Source organism: Carassius carassius, chromosome 11 (genome assembly GCF_963082965.1).
Source record: "Carassius carassius chromosome 11, fCarCar2.1, whole genome shotgun sequence".
NCBI lineage: Eukaryota > Metazoa > Chordata > Actinopteri > Cypriniformes > Cyprinidae > Carassius > Carassius carassius.
In genome coordinates this window covers 15,315,614-15,335,090 of record NC_081765.1, presented here as the reverse complement: position 1 = coordinate 15,335,090, position 19,477 = coordinate 15,315,614, and the positions used below count along the sequence as shown (strand labels likewise).

Sequence of the window (19,477 nt, the reverse complement as noted above, 5' to 3'; positions counted from 1 at the left end):
AAACTCAGTCAGCTAACGTTACTTTACAGGACCCCCAACATCACCAGACTTCAGGTTACGCGCACGAAGACGGGCTGTGGGCGGAGCTACGGCGTCTCGCACGCGCCTAAATACATCAGGACTTTTACAGAAGGATAATTCCCTGGATTGGAGCAGAGAAGACGATCATACGTACATTTAGAAATGTAATATTAGAAAAATAAAAATAAAAACATTGACGCAAATATAATCAATGAAATAACCGACAGCGAAACAGAGTTATGTCGCCAGTGTGTAGCCTATGGCAATCCGTCTCAGTATCCTAGCAACAACCGATGTGTTGTTCATTAGCATAGTTAGCGAGCTCTAGCTGCTGTTGGGCAACATACGCGGTTTTTCAGGATATTTCTATTTAATACGGCTATTAATTTGCTCTTTTTTTCTGCAAACAAACTGATCTGTTAACCAGGTAAAATTATCATAATTCTCAAACCTCAGATGTTGGCAGTTACATAGTGTACGAGATACGTGGTGTCATGGTCGCGAACTAGCCATGCAAACAATGGTTTTTATAGAGTAACTCTTATTTTTATTCAAAATAATGCCTAAAAGTTGTAAGAATTGCTTCTTTTTCTCTTGTTTTATAGATGTTCTCACTGTAGCTATAATTTGGATAAAGTGTCTGCATTGTTGCCTGAAAAAGGCATTAGCCTTCTATTTTTAAAAAAATATAATTTGTAATTATTTAGCCTATTTATTAAACATATTGACAAATATAGCATTCATATCAAACGACTGCATTCATTTATTTTTTATTTTTTTCTTGTTTCAGATGGAGAACGTGCATCTTGTCCCAGAGGAAGAGGAGGATGATTTGTACACTGGCTACAATGATTACAATCCGACTTTTGACGGAGAGGTGCACAAATACTTAGACATTAGACATGCATCTATTCATTTTCATAATCTGCTTTTATGCGTCATGATTTTCCTGTCCCTGCAGGACCTTCACAATGATGAGGGCTTTCAGCAGGCCGTCAGGACTAGTCATGGCAGAAGACCACCAGTAAGTTATATTGCACCTACTGATTAAGCTGCAGTATAAAACGTCAAGCACACCAGAAATAATTCTCATTAAATTAAAATATTTTTAGATGACCGCAAAATATCCTGGCACTGCGATTGGAGTACGACCGCTTGGAACAGCCTATGGGGTAAGTAAAGAATATGGATTGACACTAATGAAAATTCAATAGCTTAAGTTAGAATGATAGCATTCTAGAATGTGCAATGTCTCATAATCAGGAAGACAGCTGTCAGGGCAGGAAAGGTGAAGGTCTCCAAGAGGTGAGAGATTAGTCCTATACAGTCAGAATCAGGACAGTCAAATCTGATAGCTATGAAAACAAACAGATTTCTGGGTGAGGGTATTGAATTCATTTCATGTTTCAATAAGGGATTGTGAAGCTGTTTGCCAGATGTTGGTTGTATATTGATGCTGTTTGGTTTCCTTTTATGTCTATATATATCTAGTCTCGGATGCCTGTTGGCACTGCTATGGGAAGGCCTATGACTGGAGCTGTTCAGGTGGGATAAATCTCTAGTTTATTTGCCCTTTATGTCATATGCAATTAAGTTTTATACCTTTTTCTAATTTTGCGGGTTGTACAGGATGGTGCAGCTCGTCCCATGACTGCTGTGCGAGCAGCAGGATATTCGTCATCTATAGCTAGAGGTACTTTCACACATGAAACACATTTGCACATGTGCTGTCCAGACACATTATGCTTGAAATGTACTTACTGATTCAGAATGATATTTGATTAATACATTTTAACTTCTGAGTTGGTGAAAATATGACAGGTTCCCTCATTTTAATTGTTTGAATTTCCAGGCTCAGTGTTTGATCCACTCGGACAATCAAAAGGACCGGCCCCTCCTTTAGAAACAAGGAATGAAGACACGTATGCATCCCTCTGCTTTCATAGTGCTTGAGAAGTCATTGACAAGTTTTGTTTACTAGATCGAACTTGACATCTTAAGTTTTACTCCGAGATGTACACCTTTTGGGTCTAATAGTGTTCTCGTTCAGTCCAGAGGAGAAGATAAAGATCCTCGAAAAGAAGGTGAATGATTTGATAGAGGAGAGCTGTCTCGCTCATGCTCGTGGGGATCTTCAGCTGGTAGGTATAGCTTTATAACTGCTTTAAGTGATTTTATAGAATTGACATTTATATGATTTTTTTTCTACAGTCTTTAGAGAAAGCCAAGGAGGCTGGCAGGAAGGAAAGGGCTTTGGTGAGACAGAGAGAACAAACAGGCACTGCAGACCACATCAATCTGGATCTGACCTACTCCGTAAGTTCATTGCTCCATATAAAAATACATGTCTTGACTGAAAACTGAAGGTTGACATGACTCTTTTATGCTTTGTTCAGGTGTTGTTTAATTTAGCAAACCAATATGCGAATAATGACATGTACACCGAGGCCTTGAACACTTACCAAGTCATTGTGAAGAACAAAATGTTTAGTAATGCCGGTAAGCAAATTTCAGATGTGTTTTAAAATATCTCAAATTCACTCCTCTTTGATATAAGCGCGTTTCTAATATCAGGTTTTCTGTAACTGCTTATACTACTATAGGACGACTGAAAGTGAACATGGCCAATATCTATTTCAAGCAAAAGAACTACACAAAGGCAATCAAATTTTACCGCATGGCTTTGGATCAGATCTCAAATGCCCACAGTGCAATGAGGTCAGTACTTGTAGTTGCATATGCTGTGTGAACTGTTTTGGACCAATCAATTTACACATGTCTTGGACAATTTTATGTGTTTCTCAACATTTATCGTTTATCTTATTATATAGGATCAAGGTCATGCAGAACATCGGAGTTGTGTTCATACATATGGGCCAGTACTCCGATGCCATCACATCCTTTGAGTACATCATGAGTGAGAGCCCTAACATAAAGACAGGCTTCAATCTCATCCTATGTTACTATGCCATTGGAGACCGTGAGAGGATGAAAAAAGCTTTTCAGAAACTTATTTGTGTGCCTCTCGGTACTGATGATGATGACAAGTATATCCCTCCAAATGTGAGTGTATAGTTCAAGTGCTTGTTAGTCATATATTTAAACTAAATTCTGTCTTATTTTTTATTTTAATTATTTATTTATTGTTTAATTTTAGGATGACCCTCATGCAAACATGGTAATTGAGGCTATAAAGAATGATAAGCTTCACCAAATGGAAAGGGAGAGGTATTATAATGTATTAAACATTCTGTTGGATCTATAAATCTTCAGCTTTGCATTTATTATTCTTAGAATTTTTTTTGTGTTTCATTCATTCAGTGTTTTTGTGTTGTTTTTTCCTTCTAGGAAAGCACTAGCAGAAAAATACATTATGACCTCAGCCAAGCTTATCGCTCCAGCCATTGAGTCGTCATTTGCAGCTGGGTTTGACTGGTGAGTTATTTAGACTACTGTTCATAAGTTTGGGTCATTCTTTTCATCAAAGAATCCTGAAAACACAATTGTTTTTAGCATTGACAACAATATTAAATGTTTCTTGTGCAGCAAATTGGCATATTTAAAATGACTTCTGAAGAATCACTTGGTGACTGAAGACTGGAGTAATGGCTGCTGAATATTTAGCTTTTCCATCACAGGAATAAATGAAGTTTTTTATTTTGTTGTATTTTTGTAAAAAAATTTGTCTTGGTGAGCAGAAGAGACTTATTTTAAAGCGTAACACTACCATAAGGTTCATTAGTCAAAATTAGTTAAAAACTTTATTTGACATGAACTAAGCATGAACAATTACAGCATTTATTAATCTTAGTTAATGTTAATTTAAACATTTACTAATGCCTTATTCAAATTAAAAGTTGTGTTAACATTAGTTAATGCAGTGTGAATTAACATGAACTAACAATGAACAACTGTATTTTCATTAACTAACATTAATAAAGATGAATAAATACTGTAATAAATCTATTGTTCATTGTTTGTTCTACATTACCTAATGGAACCTTATCGTAAAGTGTTATAACTTTTCAAAAAAAATACCTAGCTGAAACTAGGGGTCATATAGGGGTTTTAAAGGGGTCATATGACGTTGTTAAAAATAACTTTATTTTGTGTTTTTGGTGCAATGCAATGGTTTATGTGGTTTAAGGTTAAAAAAACATATTATTTTCCACATACTGTACATTATTGTTGCTCCTCTATTCCTCGCCTTGCTAAAACGCGTCGATTTTTACAAAGCTCATCGGTCTGAAAAGCGAGGTGTCCTCTGATTGGCCAGCTATCCAGTAGGGCTGGGTATCGATTCAGATGTTCCAGATCGATTCGATTTCGATTCACAAGCTCTCAAATCGATTCGATTTCGATACTCGATTCGATTTCTATTATCGACTCGATTTTCTATTAAGGCCGACAGATTAAAAGTTAAGACCGACCGATTTCGGGCCGAGCTCGACAAGTACATTTTGATTGACAGCTCTTTAAAAGCCCGAACCCATTTACAGCCCGACATTATTCAAATGTACACGCAATCAGCTCTTTTCCCTTTTGTCAGGAATGAGTCATTTTACATGGTTTAACATAATTTATACATGACTAACGTAATAGGCCACTTGGAAGTTTGAACAAAGAAATAAAATAAGTCCTCTGTAACATCGTAATATCTCAGCACTCTATAAATAGCATAGGCTCATTTAGCATATAAATAGGCCAACGCACCAATAAATACAAGTCTTTCTTAAAAAATTTAATTAAGATAAATTCTAAATTAAGATGGGTATTTGGCAATAATGAAATTAATTAAGATAAAGGCTCTGCCGGATTTGCTTCGCCATAGCATCTGACATAATAAAATAATAATGCCAACATTAGCTTATATAGCCTACTCGGTCTACATTATGCATTTAAGACTCAAATAATATTTAGTTATTATTTGAAAAATATTTACTCACCAAGATTAGGTAAGGTCTACCTGTTTTTGTGAAGGAAAATGATTGAATCCACTGTACATGGCTTCAGCGCGCTCCTGCGCTCACTGATGGTGCGTCATTATTCACTCATTATTCTCATTATAAACAAGGTCAAAACTTTTCCAAACCTCAGACTTTGTTTTAGTTGCTGGTGCTACAAAAAACGTAATCGTCAGAGGAATGCCTCCGTTTCAACTACTCAGCATACATTTTCACATCTTTCTCGCGCTAATCGAAACACATTACATGACCGCTCATTTACCGCACAAGCCCAAGCCCGAGCCCGGCCCGATTGGTTCGATTGGAAATGGGCTTCTTCACACTGCCTGAACATGTGCAATTGTGCTTTTGAAGACTACTGACCACGCGCACCTGTCCACGCGGTCGTCTGCTCAGAGCCTCGGTACACACTCTCCGATGGCGATGTTTACATCATGCCTGCCTAGCGTTCCATAGCGGACTCGCGGACGCAAGATGCAGTCTGGACACGAACGGGAGCATGACCTGACGCACGACATTGCAGAAAATGTGCGTTCACAAATGTAGCCTATGTTGTTCCAAATATGGAAAGCACTTTCGAATTTATTAATACGAGGTTCTCTCCAGAGATGTTTTGCCACATTTCTTCAATTAAGGATGATTGCTGCGTAGTATATGGTGTTTCCATTTGCTTTAACTTCTTCAAGTGAGTTGCAAAAGTTGTGTGTGTGTGTGTGTGTGTGTGTGTGTGTTCAGAAAATGGTGGGCAGCATGTGAATTCGTGACGGGCCGCGGGTTCAGAACCACTGCTTTAAACTGAAGGAATGAATGACAGGTTCGTTGGTAACATCGCACAAGGCACATAAGAGGGTGACATCTAGTGGAGAAGATTTGTAATTAGATTAACGCTAATCTTACGTTCAACGTCTGCGGAAATAAATATGGAAAAAATCGATTCATGACCTTTGAGAATCGATTTTGAATCGACCACATTGTAAAAAACGATTAATCGAAAAATAGATTTTTTTACCCAGCCCTACTATCCAGTGTGTTGTGATTGGCCGAATACCTCAAGCATGTGACGGAAATGTTATGCCCCTCATCATACTGTGATGCTGTGTCCCTGGGTGACGAGACAAAAACAATAAAACCCATTACAAACGAGGAATTTGTAGCATCCAGTGGGGACATAATTACTGTTTATAATGACTTATACTGTCTTTTTACGAGTTGCGTTGTTCATCGCACTGCGTAAACATAAAACCATGTCTGCATTTGTGATTGTAAAAATGACAAACAACAAGCCCACTCTCCACTGCTCAAAACTCACATTTGAATCATCAGTGACAAATTCTTTGAATATGAAAACATACTTACAGTTTGTGAGTCAGAACTGCCGGCACTGTAGGTTCAGGAAACAGTCCTGTGTTAAATGCATTGGACACACACAAATATTTGGTTTAAACTGTTCTGGAACAGGTTTGTAAATACAACTTAACCACTTATTTCTAGTTGTGTCCTCTTTTGGAAGGCCAAGCAAAGTAGTTTCGCTTTCACAACCAAACACACAGCGTCTCCACAACATGGCGGCGGTGGCAACAATACAGCAGCGAGAATCAAAGTTACACTTTCTTTGCGTGAATATTTGGGCGGTGTTATGCAAATCTTCTCACACAGTGATGTAGACATGTGGGGGCATCTTTAAACGAGGCGTTTTAGCAGGGCATGGATGAGTCTTAACTTTTATAAAGAATATCTCTTTGGGTTTCAGACTTTAGTCTTTGCAACTTTAGGGATCTTATCTATACATAATCAGCTTGTAACACCACAAAGAGAAAGGAAAACTTGAAATCGCATCATATAACCCCTTTAAATTATAGTGTGTGTATTCCACAAGAGGGCGTTAAAGGGCCAAACTTGCCCATGACATTCCATTGACAATATTTATGAATTTTATTGAATAATTATAATTCATTATTTTTAGTTAAAACCATTTATAATAGACTAAAGTAAACCATCTGAAGAGTTTGTCCTAAAGCTTAATTTAATACTTTTTCAGGTGTGTGGACATGGTGAAAGGTTCACAATACGTGGAGCTTGCCAATGACTTGGAGATCAATAAAGCTATTACATACTTAAGACAGAGGGACTTCAGACAGGTAGATGGGTCCCTGGAGACACACTCAAATTATGTTGCATTTGATATTTTACCACAGAACAGAGCCATATCGCTCTATGTCTGTGTGGAACCCTTGTTTCTGTCTTATAACACTTTACACATTCAATGGTCCATTTTATTTTGTTTTCTTGCCTGTCCATCTGCATGACTATTGAGGCTGAGGTATGTTTGTGTTGTTGGAGAATGTGTGTGTCTTTCTGCTGTAGGCCTTGTGTATATTGTGTTGTGTTGCATTGCTTCTGTCATTTAATGTAGCAGCAATTGTAATGTGATGTAACTCACATGTATTTAGGTATTATTCAGATAAATAATCTACTTATATAACAAATTTCCTTGAAGTCACTATGAATATGCTTAATCGACAGAGTATTATTTTGTTTCCAGGCAGTTGAGACACTAAAGATGTTTGAGAAGAAGGACAGTCGGGTAAAAAGTGCTGCTGCCACTAATCTTTCTTTTCTGTACTTTTTGGTGAGTTTATCGCTATAAAGCATTGACCTCAAAAACCTGGTCATTGCTATATTTATCACAGTGTGCTATAAGGTTCTCACAGACGTGCTCTTGTTTTGTTGCTCGCACCTGCCTATTATTTGTCTTCTCCAGGAAAAGGATTATGATCAGGCTGACCGCTATGCTGAACTTGCCATGAGTGCCGACCGCTACAACCCCGCCGCCCTCGTAAACAAAGGAAACACAGAATTTGTGAAGGAGGACTATGAGAAAGCAGCAGAGTTTTATAAGGAGGCTCTTCATAATGACTCATCCTGCACTGAAGCTCTCTATAACTTAGGTCAGCCATCACACACATGACATCCTAATGGTTACATCACATGAGAAATTTGTACTTTAACTTTTCTACATTTGAAATGTTTCAGCTGACACTAAGACTATAGTAATATTAAAGCAGAAATCTCTGTATCCTCATGAAGGTTTGAGCTATAAGAGGCTGGGTAGATTGGAGGAGGCCCTGGACTGTTTCCTCAAACTGCATGCTATCCTCAGAAACAGTGCTCAGGTCATGTACCAGCTGGCTAATCTGTATCCTTCCTTAACATGTCCGTTTTATTGAATGGAAGTCTTTTATGTGATGGTTTTTGTAATTTCTGTTGCTAAGAAATAGAATTCCATAAGTATGGTAAGTTTAGGTTTATTTGCTTGTTAAAAGTCATATTCCTTAAGCAGCTTTAGATATGAGATGTTGGAGGACCCTCATCAGGCCATTGAATGGCTGATGCAGCTCACAAGTGTGACCCCAACAGATGCTCAGGTGTTGGCAAAACTGGGAGACCTTTATGATAATGAAGGAGACAAGTCTCAGGCCTTCCAGTACTATTATGAGGTAAAAAAAAAAATGCCACTGCAAAATCACTCATATTTCAAGTGATGTTTGTATAATATGTGCAGGACTGGAAGTGCCACTTAAAAATAAATACAAGGAATTTTGTAAAAAAAATTAATGTTCTTAGTAAGAAAGTTTAATTCATGTTTTAAAATGTAGTTAAATGTAACTAACATAATAATAAATAATCTCATTAATTGTAATATTTTTAATTATAAATTATACAATTACTTGTTTAAATGTATTAATTCCTTTCAAATTGCAAAATAAATATGCATATTTACATAATTGTGTTTTAATGTTTACATTTTTATTTAACAGTTATTTAAGAAAGCATATAAGATATGCGTAAGTGTCTATAATGCAGATTGCAGTTCAGATTTAATTGGATGTTTTATAGGTATCTGAATCACTCTAAAGAAAGAGAACTGACAGTAATAATAATAATTAAAGAAATAATAATTAAATGGTGTTGTTTTTTGTTTGTTTTTTCAGTCGTATAGGTATTTTCCCTCAAACATTAGTGTCATTGAATGGCTGGGAGCATATTACATTGACACCCAGTTCTGTGAAAAAGCTATTCAGTACTTTGAGAGAGCTACCCTCATTCAGTAAGTTACTAAATCATTTTTATCATGAATATTTTGCATGTATCTGGAGATTTTTATTTTCATAACTTTTCATGAATTTCAGACCGACACAGGTGAAGTGGCAGCTGATGGTGGCTAGCTGTTACAGGAGAAGTGGTATGAGTTTGACAATAATCAATTTAACCATAAGCTATAATCTCAGCGCCTTCAAAATCATGATTTATAGTTTTCATTTGTTTTCAGGGAATTATCAGAAGGCACTTGAGACCTACAAGGACATTCATCGAAAATTTCCTGAAAATGTTGAATGTAATGTGCTCAGCAGTTGTTTAATTTAGATTTTCTGTGCCTATCCAGTGGCTCTGCATCTCATGTCATTATCTGTCGGCCAGGTCTACGCTTCCTAGTCAGGCTGTGCACAGATATGGGACTAAAAGAAGTGCAGGATTATGCCACCAAACTCAAGAAAGTTGAAAAAATGAAGGAGATCCGAGAGCAGGTACCCAGATTTCTCTCATATTGTTTAAATGCTGGCCTCTTTTGCTTCCTTAAATGGATGAAAATAGTTGAGTGGAATTTGAGAGTGAACAAAAAACAACTGTCTCGAAGGATACTCAGGAACGACTGTGTTTAAATCAAGTGTGGAGAGTTTCAATCTTACGAATTTAGAACGAGAGAGAGAGGTTATCTGTGTTTCTTCGTCACCTGTTCCTTTAGCCAAGAAACCTATCGTAAATTATTGAGGAACATGTTTGTTGGACTGTATGTAAAATACCTCAAAGAGAAGAGCTGGAGAATATTTGACCGCGTGCTGTTATTGACACACACAGAGGGTGAGATCTGGCAGGGACAGCAGTGCTCGAGGCCGCAGGGAAGGCAGTGCTGGCAGTGGTGAGTGGACAGTTTGAACTCAACCTCATCGATCAACCTTTAAACTCAAATACTAGTCATTAACTGAATACATGCTTCTACTTCACTTTTTCCATCGACCTCAACCTGTAATCTGTCGCTGTTGGTAAACAGGAAATACTTCACATCTTACACACACTCTCCCTAAGAAACCCAGTGGTATGACTGTAATTCCCCTAATATAACGTCCAGGTGGACAAGCTTAGTGGACACTGCTAGTCCTGTGATGTGATTTTTCAAAAAGAGAAAGCCCTGTCTTAGACACCCGTTCCCTAAATCAGATGATTTAGAAATTCGAATCCAACAACTTCACTCTAGACTTTTGGTTTGTGATTTGTTTTGAATTTATAGTGTAGTAAAATTTTATTTGATTAAAAATTTATTTATCTTCTGGGACATCAGATGTGGATGTCTTATTAGGTGATGTCCAGTTATCAGGTTCAGACAATGCCGGGTTCAAAGGTCATGCAGCACACTCATTTTTTAAACAAGTGACTGTTTTCAGCCTCTTACTGCATCTCACTGCTCTCTTCTTCCAACACTTTTTTTCTCGTCTTCTAAAACATTAGGATGCGACTCAAACCCCAAGAAGCCCAGTGGTACGATCACTCCCTGCCTCAGTAGAATAGAGCAGACATGATAGGAAGCTACTTTATTATGAAGGGGGTTAGTTTTATTGTGGATTTGATTTGGGTTCTTAAATGTAATTTAGTAATAATTCTCATTATAAAAAATAAGAAAAGTAATGGGATGCATACATTTAAAAGTTTGAGGTCAGTAAGATTTGTTTCATGTTTATGAAAGAAGTCTCTTATGATCAATAAGGCTGCATTTATTTGTTCAAAATATAACAGTAAAAACTGTAATATTGTGAGAAATTAATACAGTTTAAAATAACTGTTTTCTTATTTAATATATTTAAAAAAGTTATTTATTCGAGTGATTTATTCCAATATGCTAATTTGCTGCTCAGTAAACATTTCTTCTTATCAATGTTGAAAACAGTTGTGCTACTTAATATTTTTGTGCAAACAAAATATTCTTTGATGAACAGAAAATTCAAAAGAACAGCATTTAATTTGAAATAGTAAAGACTTTTACGTTGTTACAAGATATTTCTCTCACTTTTGATCTTGCAGAATTAAATCTGTGCTGTTTTTTAAAGCATTTTATTTTTGATGAAATTTTAGAAGTGCATCATTCATTTGAAATACAAGGGTTTTGTAAAATTATAAACTATAATGTCACCCACATCCTTGCTGGATAAAAGTACATTCCTAAAAAAATAAAAACCCACAGACCTCAAACTTTTCAATTGTAGTTTAATGGTTTTATAGCCAGTCAGACAAAGCATATAGTCACATCCATGAAATTGCTCATATTGGGACAGAACTTAATTTCTCCTCTTTAGAATCTGCATTCTCTTTATATTATAAGCTTCATCTTCATTTTGTAAGCAATCTCTCATTCTCTTTTATTTTTTAATCTCTGTTATTTTCTGTTCGTGGCTGTGCATTTGAAAGGGAGCAGCTCAAGCCCCATCAATACCCCTCCTCTGAGAGCCAGTGGTACTGTATGACTACACACACTACAGAAATACATTAGAGGAAGAGCTCACACACTCCTCCTACAGCTATAAAACAAGCATGACATTGCGTTCTGCTCATTAATAAACTGCTGCTACTGCACCCGTTAGTCAGCTTTGTTACAGATGCCATTTATTCCTCATTCTGCCCTGCAGGCATAACTGAACTCAACATGTAATGCTAAGTTTATGGTTTTATTCACAAATAATCTTCATTGTTGTACAGCACAACCTCATTTGTAGGCCTCATGTATCTGCTCTCTGTCTAGCCTTTCCACTGTCTCTTCAGAGTTCTGTCTTCTGCTTTTCCCTTTCTTTTCTCTGCAGTTTCTCGCTCAGAAGCTAAGTATAGTCCTGTACTGGAGCAGGGCAGAGGTATGTACTGTATTTCACTATGTAGTTTAGATGATCAATCCTCTGGATGATTAAACACAAAAATCTCATAGCTGCAAGCTTCATGGAAAACTTCAAACCCAGTTGCCCAGTCCATATGTCAAAATGATGTTGCAGTTCCCCGTAACGATACAGCGTCCAAGGACGTAAATTCAATCACAGCACAATAGAGAGCAAACATGTGCTGTGAAAGCCTTATATGCCAAAACCAGTTTCCAGGGAATATCCCACTCTCACTGACAAGAGTGTTTCTAGCAACTTCCTTTAGTTTGCAAAGCACAGTGCAAATAAACCAGTGAAATATTTCACAAGTACACTCTTGAACAACATTATCCCAGTATCGGAGTGCTTGCTGTCAACATTTTCTTTTTGTTCTCTTCTGAAGATGTTTTTATGAATACAAACAGTAGAAGTACTCGGAGGCAGTGATTATAAAGCTATATGTGATATGTGACAAAATGTTTATTTTGATTCCTCAGGTGTACATGGTAGGAAAAACTACTGTATGTCAGCAAAAGGTTTTTCATTTTAATGCCTTTGTGTTTTGTCACTGGGATGTTTAAAGATCCCATAGTTACCTGCCTGCCAGACTCCAGTCTCACATCTGCCCCTCAGTCCTCTGTTCCAGTCATCACAGCTGAGATGTGAAATGCAGCTGTGTCCCTTTGTCTTTATGCACCAAATATGCTTTCCATAATGCAAGTCATATGGTTGCAGACTCACTTTAATTGGGATTCTAGTGTCACATAGCCTTTGCTTCAAGTGCAAGCTGAAGCTGTTGTTTTTCTTGCTTTTTTTTTAATCAGCATTCTAACACTGTTTTTTCGAAGTGTTTGAGCATGGCTTACATTGCCGATAGTGTTAACTTGTATGTAAATGCCTTGTTTTCTTTTGTTCAGAAGAATCTGAACAGACACTACTGTAAAATAACTCTCACTCCAGAAATGTTTGCAACTTCAACGCTGGCTTCAACTTCTGTGTTTTCTCAGACAGTGGACAGAGCAACCATGGCACCAGTGCTAAGGGTGAGAGACTTGGCGCTAGACTGAAAACTCTTCCAGGGTCCAATGAGCCATATGAGGCCAGCACTCAGCAGGAAATAGGTGAGAAACAACAGCACCCATCATTTTCAAAGAGGGTTCTTGTCATTGTGACTGATAAACAATCTTATAAAGATAAAATAGTAGAATAATTCATTTTGCAGTCAACAAACAGTAGGACATGGCACTAGCAATACCAATGTTTAATTCTCAGGGAATGTGTGGCCTGATGAAAAGTACACTTTGAGAGCAGTTGCTTGGATAAAAGCGTCTGCCGAATGCATGATGATAAATTCTTACATTTCCATGTTACCTGGCTAATTTATTTAATAGCTTTAAGAAATGTTTCTTTTGTGTGAAGGAGAAAAGAAAGCTTCTAGCCTGGTCTGTCTTTATTAAAATGTATTGATTGCATTGTGTTGATTATTTTAGATGCTTCATATGTTGATCCTTTGGGGCCTCAAATGCAGAGACCAAAAACTGCAGCAAGGAAACGCACTGAGGAAGATGAGTTTGCTGATGAAGAGCTGGGAGATGACTTACTGCCTGAGTGATGTGTGCAACAGTTATCAATTCAGTAGAAAATCTGATATATGTCAAGGCACTACATTTTTCTGTATTTTATAGTACTGTATTATTAGTAGTACTAAAAATACCAGTTATTCATGCAGAGGTATTTTATATTTCATTTCATTATGCTTTACTATAATTTGTAATAGTTGTGCATTGTGTTCATATATATGTATAATTACATTTTGGAAAAAATACAGCTTATCCAAATTTATTTTATTCATTTTGTGAATTGAATTGTAAAGATATCAACTTTTGCATGACCTGCATAAAGTGAAGCTAAAGACATTGTAAGTGAAATATTAAAGCACAGCATATGACTTTTTAAGATTTGTCAATGATCAATGTGAGATTTTTTTGCACGAGCTCAAGCGGATCATGATCATTATTCAGTATCAAACAGTCCGCCCAGTATCTGCAGTCAAGTATCCTGAGCGCATTTACGGGACGGCGGATGAGACACAGCTTTACGCAACAACTGGGCAGTTTCTGGAGGTCGATTTAAGAGCTCTCAAAAGGTTACTTTAATACATCTGTCCCAGAAATCTTTCCTTAAAGCGCGTTTAGACTCGGTGTAAACTGAAATGCGTGGTCGAGGTGTTTCGACGCTTGTGTTGGTGTTGCTGTGGTGCTGCGGGAGCGCGCCGGGTGAACGGGGACTGAAGGTGTCCAGGAGAGCATCGAGGACTCGCTCATGCCTGGACTTACCAGAGGAGATTCTGGAGCAGATGTTCGGGAGGCTGTCCGTTGGGGTGCTCAGCGCGTTTCATCACACCCTACAGCTCGCCATTCCAGAGCGACAGAATTTGACCTGTCAATCAGCGTCTCGCCTGGCGCGCGACAGACAGCGACCCCCAGTCAACTTCCTCAGCCTCTCGCCGTGGGCGTACAGGTAAGACCCCAAAACCCTGAAGACTAGGATGGAAATAAAAGGAGTTTAGAAGTGGGTTTTTATCGGACATAATGGCGGCATAAATGCAATCCAGCAACTGGACCCTAACTGTAAATTATATAAAAATACAAACATGTTAAGTTAATTCGTATAAGTAAATAAAAAGACCGTACAAAATAGGCTACTCGTGTATAACAATAACGTCATGAAAAAATAGACTAAAATAAGCTACCACAATTTTTGGATTCTTTCGAGATGGCGAAGTGCGATTTTAGCAGGCCAGATTAATTCAATAACCGTAGCGTCTAATTCAGACGTATTTTGAGGCAACTGACTCAAAGGAATCATTCAATCAGGAATCGATTTGGTTTTTGTCATGAAAATGATTCAGTTCTGAAGAACCGGTTCGATTATGTGTTCCCGACGTCTTGTAAGATGTCTCGCCTTTTTGTCTGTAATAAAATATTTTTTCCATTGTTATTGATCACAGAATCTCTCATGATCCAGCGAGGTACCCTCGTTATCTCCCTGAGGCGTATTGTTTGTGTAAGGGATGCCTGACCGGACCGAACGGGGAGGAAAGTGACCGCTTCCGCAGCACTCCGGTGTACACGCCGACCGTCATTCTGCGCCGGACCGGCTCGTGCGTCGGGGGCCGTCGCTCCTACACCGAGAGCTACGTGTCCGTCGCCGTGGGTTGTACTTGTGTGCCACTGCTGGAAAGAGACAGAAAAACACAGAAGAGCAAGCCAAGCGTGAAAAGAGTCTCATCTAAAAATCCCAGCACCTTTAGAAAGAACTGATCTGATTTAGTTTTAGACTTTTTTTTCTGTCAGTTTTCTTCTCTCCTTCAGAACTTTCTCTCACAGCTGCAGATTCTAGTCTGCAGTCCCAAGCAAAAGGAAAACTTACTGTGCCAAGATACAAACATTTTCTAATCCAAAGTACTTGAGGAAAAGCCAGTCTGCATCATGGTTTTGGATAACCTAATATAGTTCAACTGTTTTCAAGTATACAGAAGATCAGTAGAAATGCTTCTGTTAAAGGCAAGCATGGAGATCATGTACAAGAGGACATACTATTTAGCTTGACTTTGTCAGTTCTCCTGGTTACTTTATTCAAACCACCACCAACATGGAAGATGCCTGAAAGTTGAGTGTGCAATTGACAATACAAGTTAACCAAAGCATAATCAAAGACTGATGAAGGGCCAAATGCTCCGCTGTAATATCTGGATCTTGCTGTGCACCATTTAGAGTGAGAGTATTTATTGTTCCACATTGTTCCTTCTGATGTTTAATGAAAAAAAAAAAAAAACTGTTCAAATGTTGTCAGATTGAAAGCCTTTATCATGAGAGAAGGCTTGATTCATAGTTCACATAGCAGCGGAACTCATTGGCCAGATTGTGATTGTGTTTTGGTAAAAAACTGCATATCTTTAGATCCATAAGTTTCCCAGCAGGCTCCTCCATAATAGCTCCTATAAGAATAAGGCAAAGATGAACATAAGACATAAAAAAAACTTTTTAAGATTCTGAAACATTATATATGTATATATTATATATATTCATTTCCACTTGCCTGTGCAGAGCAGGATTTTTCCCTTAGTAAGGTATTTAATGGTGAGTGCCACCTTGCCGAGACACTCTTCAGAGAGGTACGGAGGATCTGCGATGACAATGTCAAAGCTCTGAGGAAGGACATCCTCAGGCAGACACAGAGGGTTGTTGTAATCATAAAACACAAACTCATCTCCATATGCTGCGAAACGTCGATCAAACTCCAGCAAAACAGCAGACACACTGTCCGACCTCGTGGAGTCCAACTGTTTCAGTTTCTGATACACACTTGGTGCACTTATACAAGCTATCCTACAAGAAAAAAGAAAACTAAAAACCTTAGGGTGAGGGGGGACACATAATGGTGCAGTAATATGTATTGGGGTCAGAAAGATTATTATTATTTTTTTTTTTCAAAAAGAGTGGAAACCTATTTACCAAGATCAAAAATGGGATAAATCTTTTGTAACACTCTAAAAGTCTTTACTATTTCAAATAAATGCTGTCCTTTGGATTTTCTGTTCATAGAAGAATGAATCATGGTTTGCACAAAAATGTTAATCAGCACAAATGTTTTTAACATTGATATGAAGAAGTGTTTACACTAAAGACTTGAGTAATGATGCTGAGATTCAGCCTTGTCTTCACAGAAATAAATTAAATTCTAAAAAATATTAAAATAGAAAACATCTATTTTAAATTGTATAAAAAATATTCACCATAGTATTGTTTTTTAACAATGAGCCATGATCTGAGAAATCAAAATTCCGTTGATCTTTTGACATATAATGGATCATAGTACTATAAAAAAAACTTTCTCTTTAGTCTAAAACTGTTACTGAAGCCAATCGGATAAAAAAAAAGGAAAAGAAACTTCAGGTTGTTTAGAATCTAAAATAAAACGCTTGTGACTCGTGTAGATTAATGGGGAAGTCAGCCTGTCAAATTTCAAGAGTATTTTCCCACTTAATGAGACAAAAGAACAATTACATGTAAATGTTAATCTTTTGAGTTTTTCAATGACTATGATCGACTATATCGCCGCACAATTAAAAACCTCTCAGTTGTCGCCTCCTGCTGGTGTATTGAGTAACCTCCGCTAGGGCCATCAAATGAACACCCATCACTGCTGACCTTCTGTTCTACACATGCTATAACGATTGCACACACATGTAAGAGCTGACCAAATGCGCTCGAGACCAACCTGCCATGTTCTCCAGCCTGCTGCATGACTTCCTCTGCTAACCGTGCGGCCGTGTCTTCACTGTACCAGAACTGACTCATGCGCTGTGTGCAGAAACACGAGCTGCTTAATGATCTTACTACGCACTTAATATATACTTGTGTCTAACAAATATATACAACAATGTATAACAATCAACATTTCACTCAAGGCACTTCTAGTACATGTACTGTACCCAGTCTTCCTCTACAGCACCGACACTGAACTTGTCGGTCTTGATGGAGTTTTGTTCCGGTCCAGTCCTTCCACTCTCGGCGTAAAACTCGTGCAGCGCTGCGAGGGTCTCCGCGGAGAGCCGAGGCACATCGTCCTCACAGTCACTCATGATAACAGATCCTTCTTCACTAAATGACACGGGAACACGTCAACCACGGGATTGAATGCTGAATAATACGGCATAACGCAAATTCAGTAATGATGCTAACGGTCGCAAACGATAGACCTAACTTAGGTTTAAACCAGCATTTACACTTACCAATGAACGACGCCGTTACAGTGTGTATTTGAACGGTATTTTACAAGCTTATACAACAGAGTAACAGAACGTAGCAAACAGCTTCACACGTGTTTGCACTACGGTGGCCGAGGGAGTACAATCACGCTAAAGCCCAACAGCAATCGAAACGCGCGATCATATTTCCAGACCAGACATTTCATTCAGACAGTAACAGAGAAAATGTAGACCAAGAAAGAAGACTCGATTTTTATAGCAAGTTTATATACACTTTACAGATCATTTCAGACATTCCAAAATAACAATTAGTGCTTTGAACAATGGAAATAAAGACCATTAAATGCCCTGAATAAAACAACTGACATGCCTCGATCATCATTTTTGGTATTTTATTGCTACAGCAACTCTTGAGGCGGAGTGTGCATGTGCTAGTCTAAGTGGAACCTTGCTGAAGTTATTTCTGAAAAACTAATTATTGGGAACATCAGCCGATCATCTGAAAAAATGTCCATCATAATTCGTATGACATGAATTTTTGTTGAGAACTCTTTCAGTGATACTGCTGCGATCAGGGCGAAATGATCAACGACAAAGAGTAAAACTACAATCAATCAACAACAAAAAAAACAGAAAGAAAAATTCAACCCCCCCCCCCCCCCCCGCTTCTGAAGTTACAATAAAAAAATCAAAGTTCTGTCAACTATAATCTTATAAAAACCTTTTAGTCATTTTAAACACTTTCATTTTTTCGTCTTTTTTTTTTTAAATATATATACACCCTTAAACACAAAAGTGATTTGGTTTTCCAAAAGGGCCTTCCTGCAATTAAAGTTTCATTGGGAAAGGCTTTTTCATTAATATGGCAACCACAGCTCACAATCTTCGCTACCGTGATGATAGCAGTACGACACGGTTCTATCTGTCACTGTAGACACCGCTGGATCTGAGCCGTGAGAAACCAAAGGCACTCGAGAAGAAGCGTCTGCAAAAGACTGTTTGTGTGTAAAAGGGGAAGGCAGGGGTCAGTTTTAAGAAAGATTACCCCTCTGCATTTCACAAATGTTCATTTGAGGGGCTCTCAGTGGTCAGTAAACAATGGTCAGATCAGACGGAGATGATCACGGCCGGCCATCCCCTGTCCTCTCGGACTTCACCAGTCTCTCTCTCTCCTCTCTGTGTGTCAGAAGGCCCAGAGGCGTCTCAGGCCTGTGCGGCAGGAGCTGAGCATCCCTTCTCTGAGTGCTAGAGGGAGTGGAGAGGGGACGCTGTTGTGGATAGTTGCTGGAGTAAGTGGCTTATTTGACACACAGAAGTCCCCCCACGTTGGCAACAAACTCCTCCAGGCTCTTCAGGAAGGCCACCTTCTGTTTGCGGTCCATGGTTGGAGGTGTGCTGCTGGCAGTGAGGCTGTTGAAGGCGTCCGCCAGCCGCTGGTAGATCACGGCATCCCTCTGATTCGAGAGCAGCGTCTCCACCAGCTCTAAATACTCCACCTGAGACAAACAGCATCACTTATTAAAACGCTGAATCAGCTGCTAATACATAAGATCATCCATTTCTTTCAGGTAAAATTCATACTGCAAGCATTAAACGTGCCTGGTGAAGGCACACTAGTGTATAGAGCGCTTCTCCTGCTGCTACGGTCATCTCAGTGTTGTGCTTCTGGAGCACCAGCATGTCAAACACCAGCTATGGGCGAAGAAAGAGTGACAGAGAAATGTACATTATCAATCAACATATTATACATGGTTTAGACTAAA

The 19,477-nt window shown here is 38.3% G+C and overlaps 4 protein-coding genes across 10 annotated transcripts in view; 2 read left to right on the top strand and 2 right to left on the bottom strand.

The window, feature by feature from the left end:
• Window positions 1-5: 5 nt before the first annotated feature.
• ift88 (intraflagellar transport 88 homolog) lies at window positions 6-13,897 on the top strand. 7 transcript variants are annotated; one of them, XM_059561743.1, is made up of 32 exons: window positions 6-448; window positions 812-898; window positions 983-1,045; window positions 1,134-1,193; window positions 1,285-1,326; window positions 1,513-1,566; window positions 1,651-1,714; window positions 1,874-1,943; window positions 2,072-2,162; window positions 2,233-2,337; window positions 2,418-2,520; window positions 2,625-2,739; window positions 2,853-3,084; window positions 3,179-3,249; window positions 3,370-3,456; window positions 7,024-7,123; window positions 7,528-7,614; window positions 7,747-7,933; window positions 8,073-8,181; window positions 8,332-8,482; window positions 8,978-9,093; window positions 9,176-9,228; window positions 9,316-9,381; window positions 9,465-9,571; window positions 9,903-9,963; window positions 10,096-10,140; window positions 10,384-10,443; window positions 10,551-10,580; window positions 11,505-11,549; window positions 11,894-11,941; window positions 12,949-13,062; window positions 13,432-13,897. In XM_059561743.1, exons 2-32 carry the CDS (start codon window positions 812-814, stop codon window positions 13,551-13,553), a joined length of 2,745 nt encoding a protein of 914 aa, XP_059417726.1. In that variant the 5' UTR covers window positions 6-448; the 3' UTR covers window positions 13,554-13,897. The 7 variants fall into 7 exon arrangements, with proteins under 7 accessions (XP_059417726.1, XP_059417727.1, XP_059417728.1 ...); XM_059561744.1 differs by lacking the exon at window positions 1,285-1,326 and having other exon boundaries at window positions 8-448; XM_059561745.1 differs by lacking the exons at window positions 10,096-10,140; window positions 10,384-10,443; window positions 10,551-10,580 and having other exon boundaries at window positions 10-448.
• A 131-nt stretch (window positions 13,898-14,028) lies between these two features.
• Window positions 14,029-15,590, top strand: LOC132152837 (interleukin-17D-like). The gene is made up of 2 exons (XM_059561753.1): window positions 14,029-14,461; window positions 14,952-15,590. The coding sequence occupies exons 1-2, from the start codon at window positions 14,154-14,156 to the stop codon at window positions 15,262-15,264; spliced, it is 621 nt and encodes a 206-aa protein (XP_059417736.1). The 5' UTR covers window positions 14,029-14,153; the 3' UTR covers window positions 15,265-15,590.
• A 166-nt stretch (window positions 15,591-15,756) lies between these two features.
• LOC132152836 (EEF1A lysine methyltransferase 1) lies at window positions 15,757-17,893 on the bottom strand. Its single transcript, XM_059561752.1, has 5 exons — window positions 17,735-17,893; window positions 17,439-17,602; window positions 17,225-17,307; window positions 16,043-16,332; window positions 15,757-15,941 (listed from the first exon to the last, which is right to left on the bottom strand). Exons 2-5 carry the CDS (start codon window positions 17,586-17,588, stop codon window positions 15,811-15,813), a joined length of 654 nt encoding a protein of 217 aa, XP_059417735.1. The 5' UTR covers window positions 17,589-17,602; window positions 17,735-17,893; the 3' UTR covers window positions 15,757-15,810.
• Window positions 17,894-19,263: 1,370 nt separating this feature from the next.
• Window positions 19,264-19,477, bottom strand: part of LOC132152833 (exportin-4) — a 28,685-nt gene continuing 28,471 nt past the window's right edge. The window contains exon 22 of the mRNA XM_059561741.1: window positions 19,264-19,406. Coding sequence (XP_059417724.1) covers window positions 19,290-19,406 — 117 coding nt within the window. The 3' untranslated portion in view covers window positions 19,264-19,289. The remainder of the gene's footprint in view (window positions 19,407-19,477) is intronic.

Excerpts from the sequence above, each read along its gene's own strand:
- ift88 (XM_059561743.1), top strand. The coding sequence starts at position 812 with ATGGAGAACGTGCATCTTGTCCCAGAGGAAGAGGAGGATGATTTGTAC. Across the intron at positions 7,615-7,746 it reads TTTCTTTTCTGTACTTTTTG|GAAAAGGATTATGATCAGGC; the intron begins GTGAGTTTATCG and ends TGTCTTCTCCAG. Across the intron at positions 10,444-10,550 it reads AGACAATGCCGGGTTCAAAG|GATGCGACTCAAACCCCAAG; the intron begins GTCATGCAGCAC and ends CTAAAACATTAG.
- LOC132152837 (XM_059561753.1), top strand. The coding sequence starts at position 14,154 with ATGCGTGGTCGAGGTGTTTCGACGCTTGTGTTGGTGTTGCTGTGGTGC. Across the intron at positions 14,462-14,951 it reads CTCTCGCCGTGGGCGTACAG|AATCTCTCATGATCCAGCGA; the intron begins GTAAGACCCCAA and ends TATTGATCACAG.
- LOC132152836 (XM_059561752.1), bottom strand. The coding sequence starts at position 17,588 with ATGAGTGACTGTGAGGACGATGTGCCTCGGCTCTCCGCGGAGACCCTC. Across the intron at positions 17,308-17,438 it reads GTGCTGTAGAGGAAGACTGG|CGCATGAGTCAGTTCTGGTA; the intron begins GTACAGTACATG and ends TTCTGCACACAG. Across the intron at positions 15,942-16,042 it reads AAAAATCCTGCTCTGCACAG|GAGCTATTATGGAGGAGCCT; the intron begins GCAAGTGGAAAT and ends TTATTCTTATAG.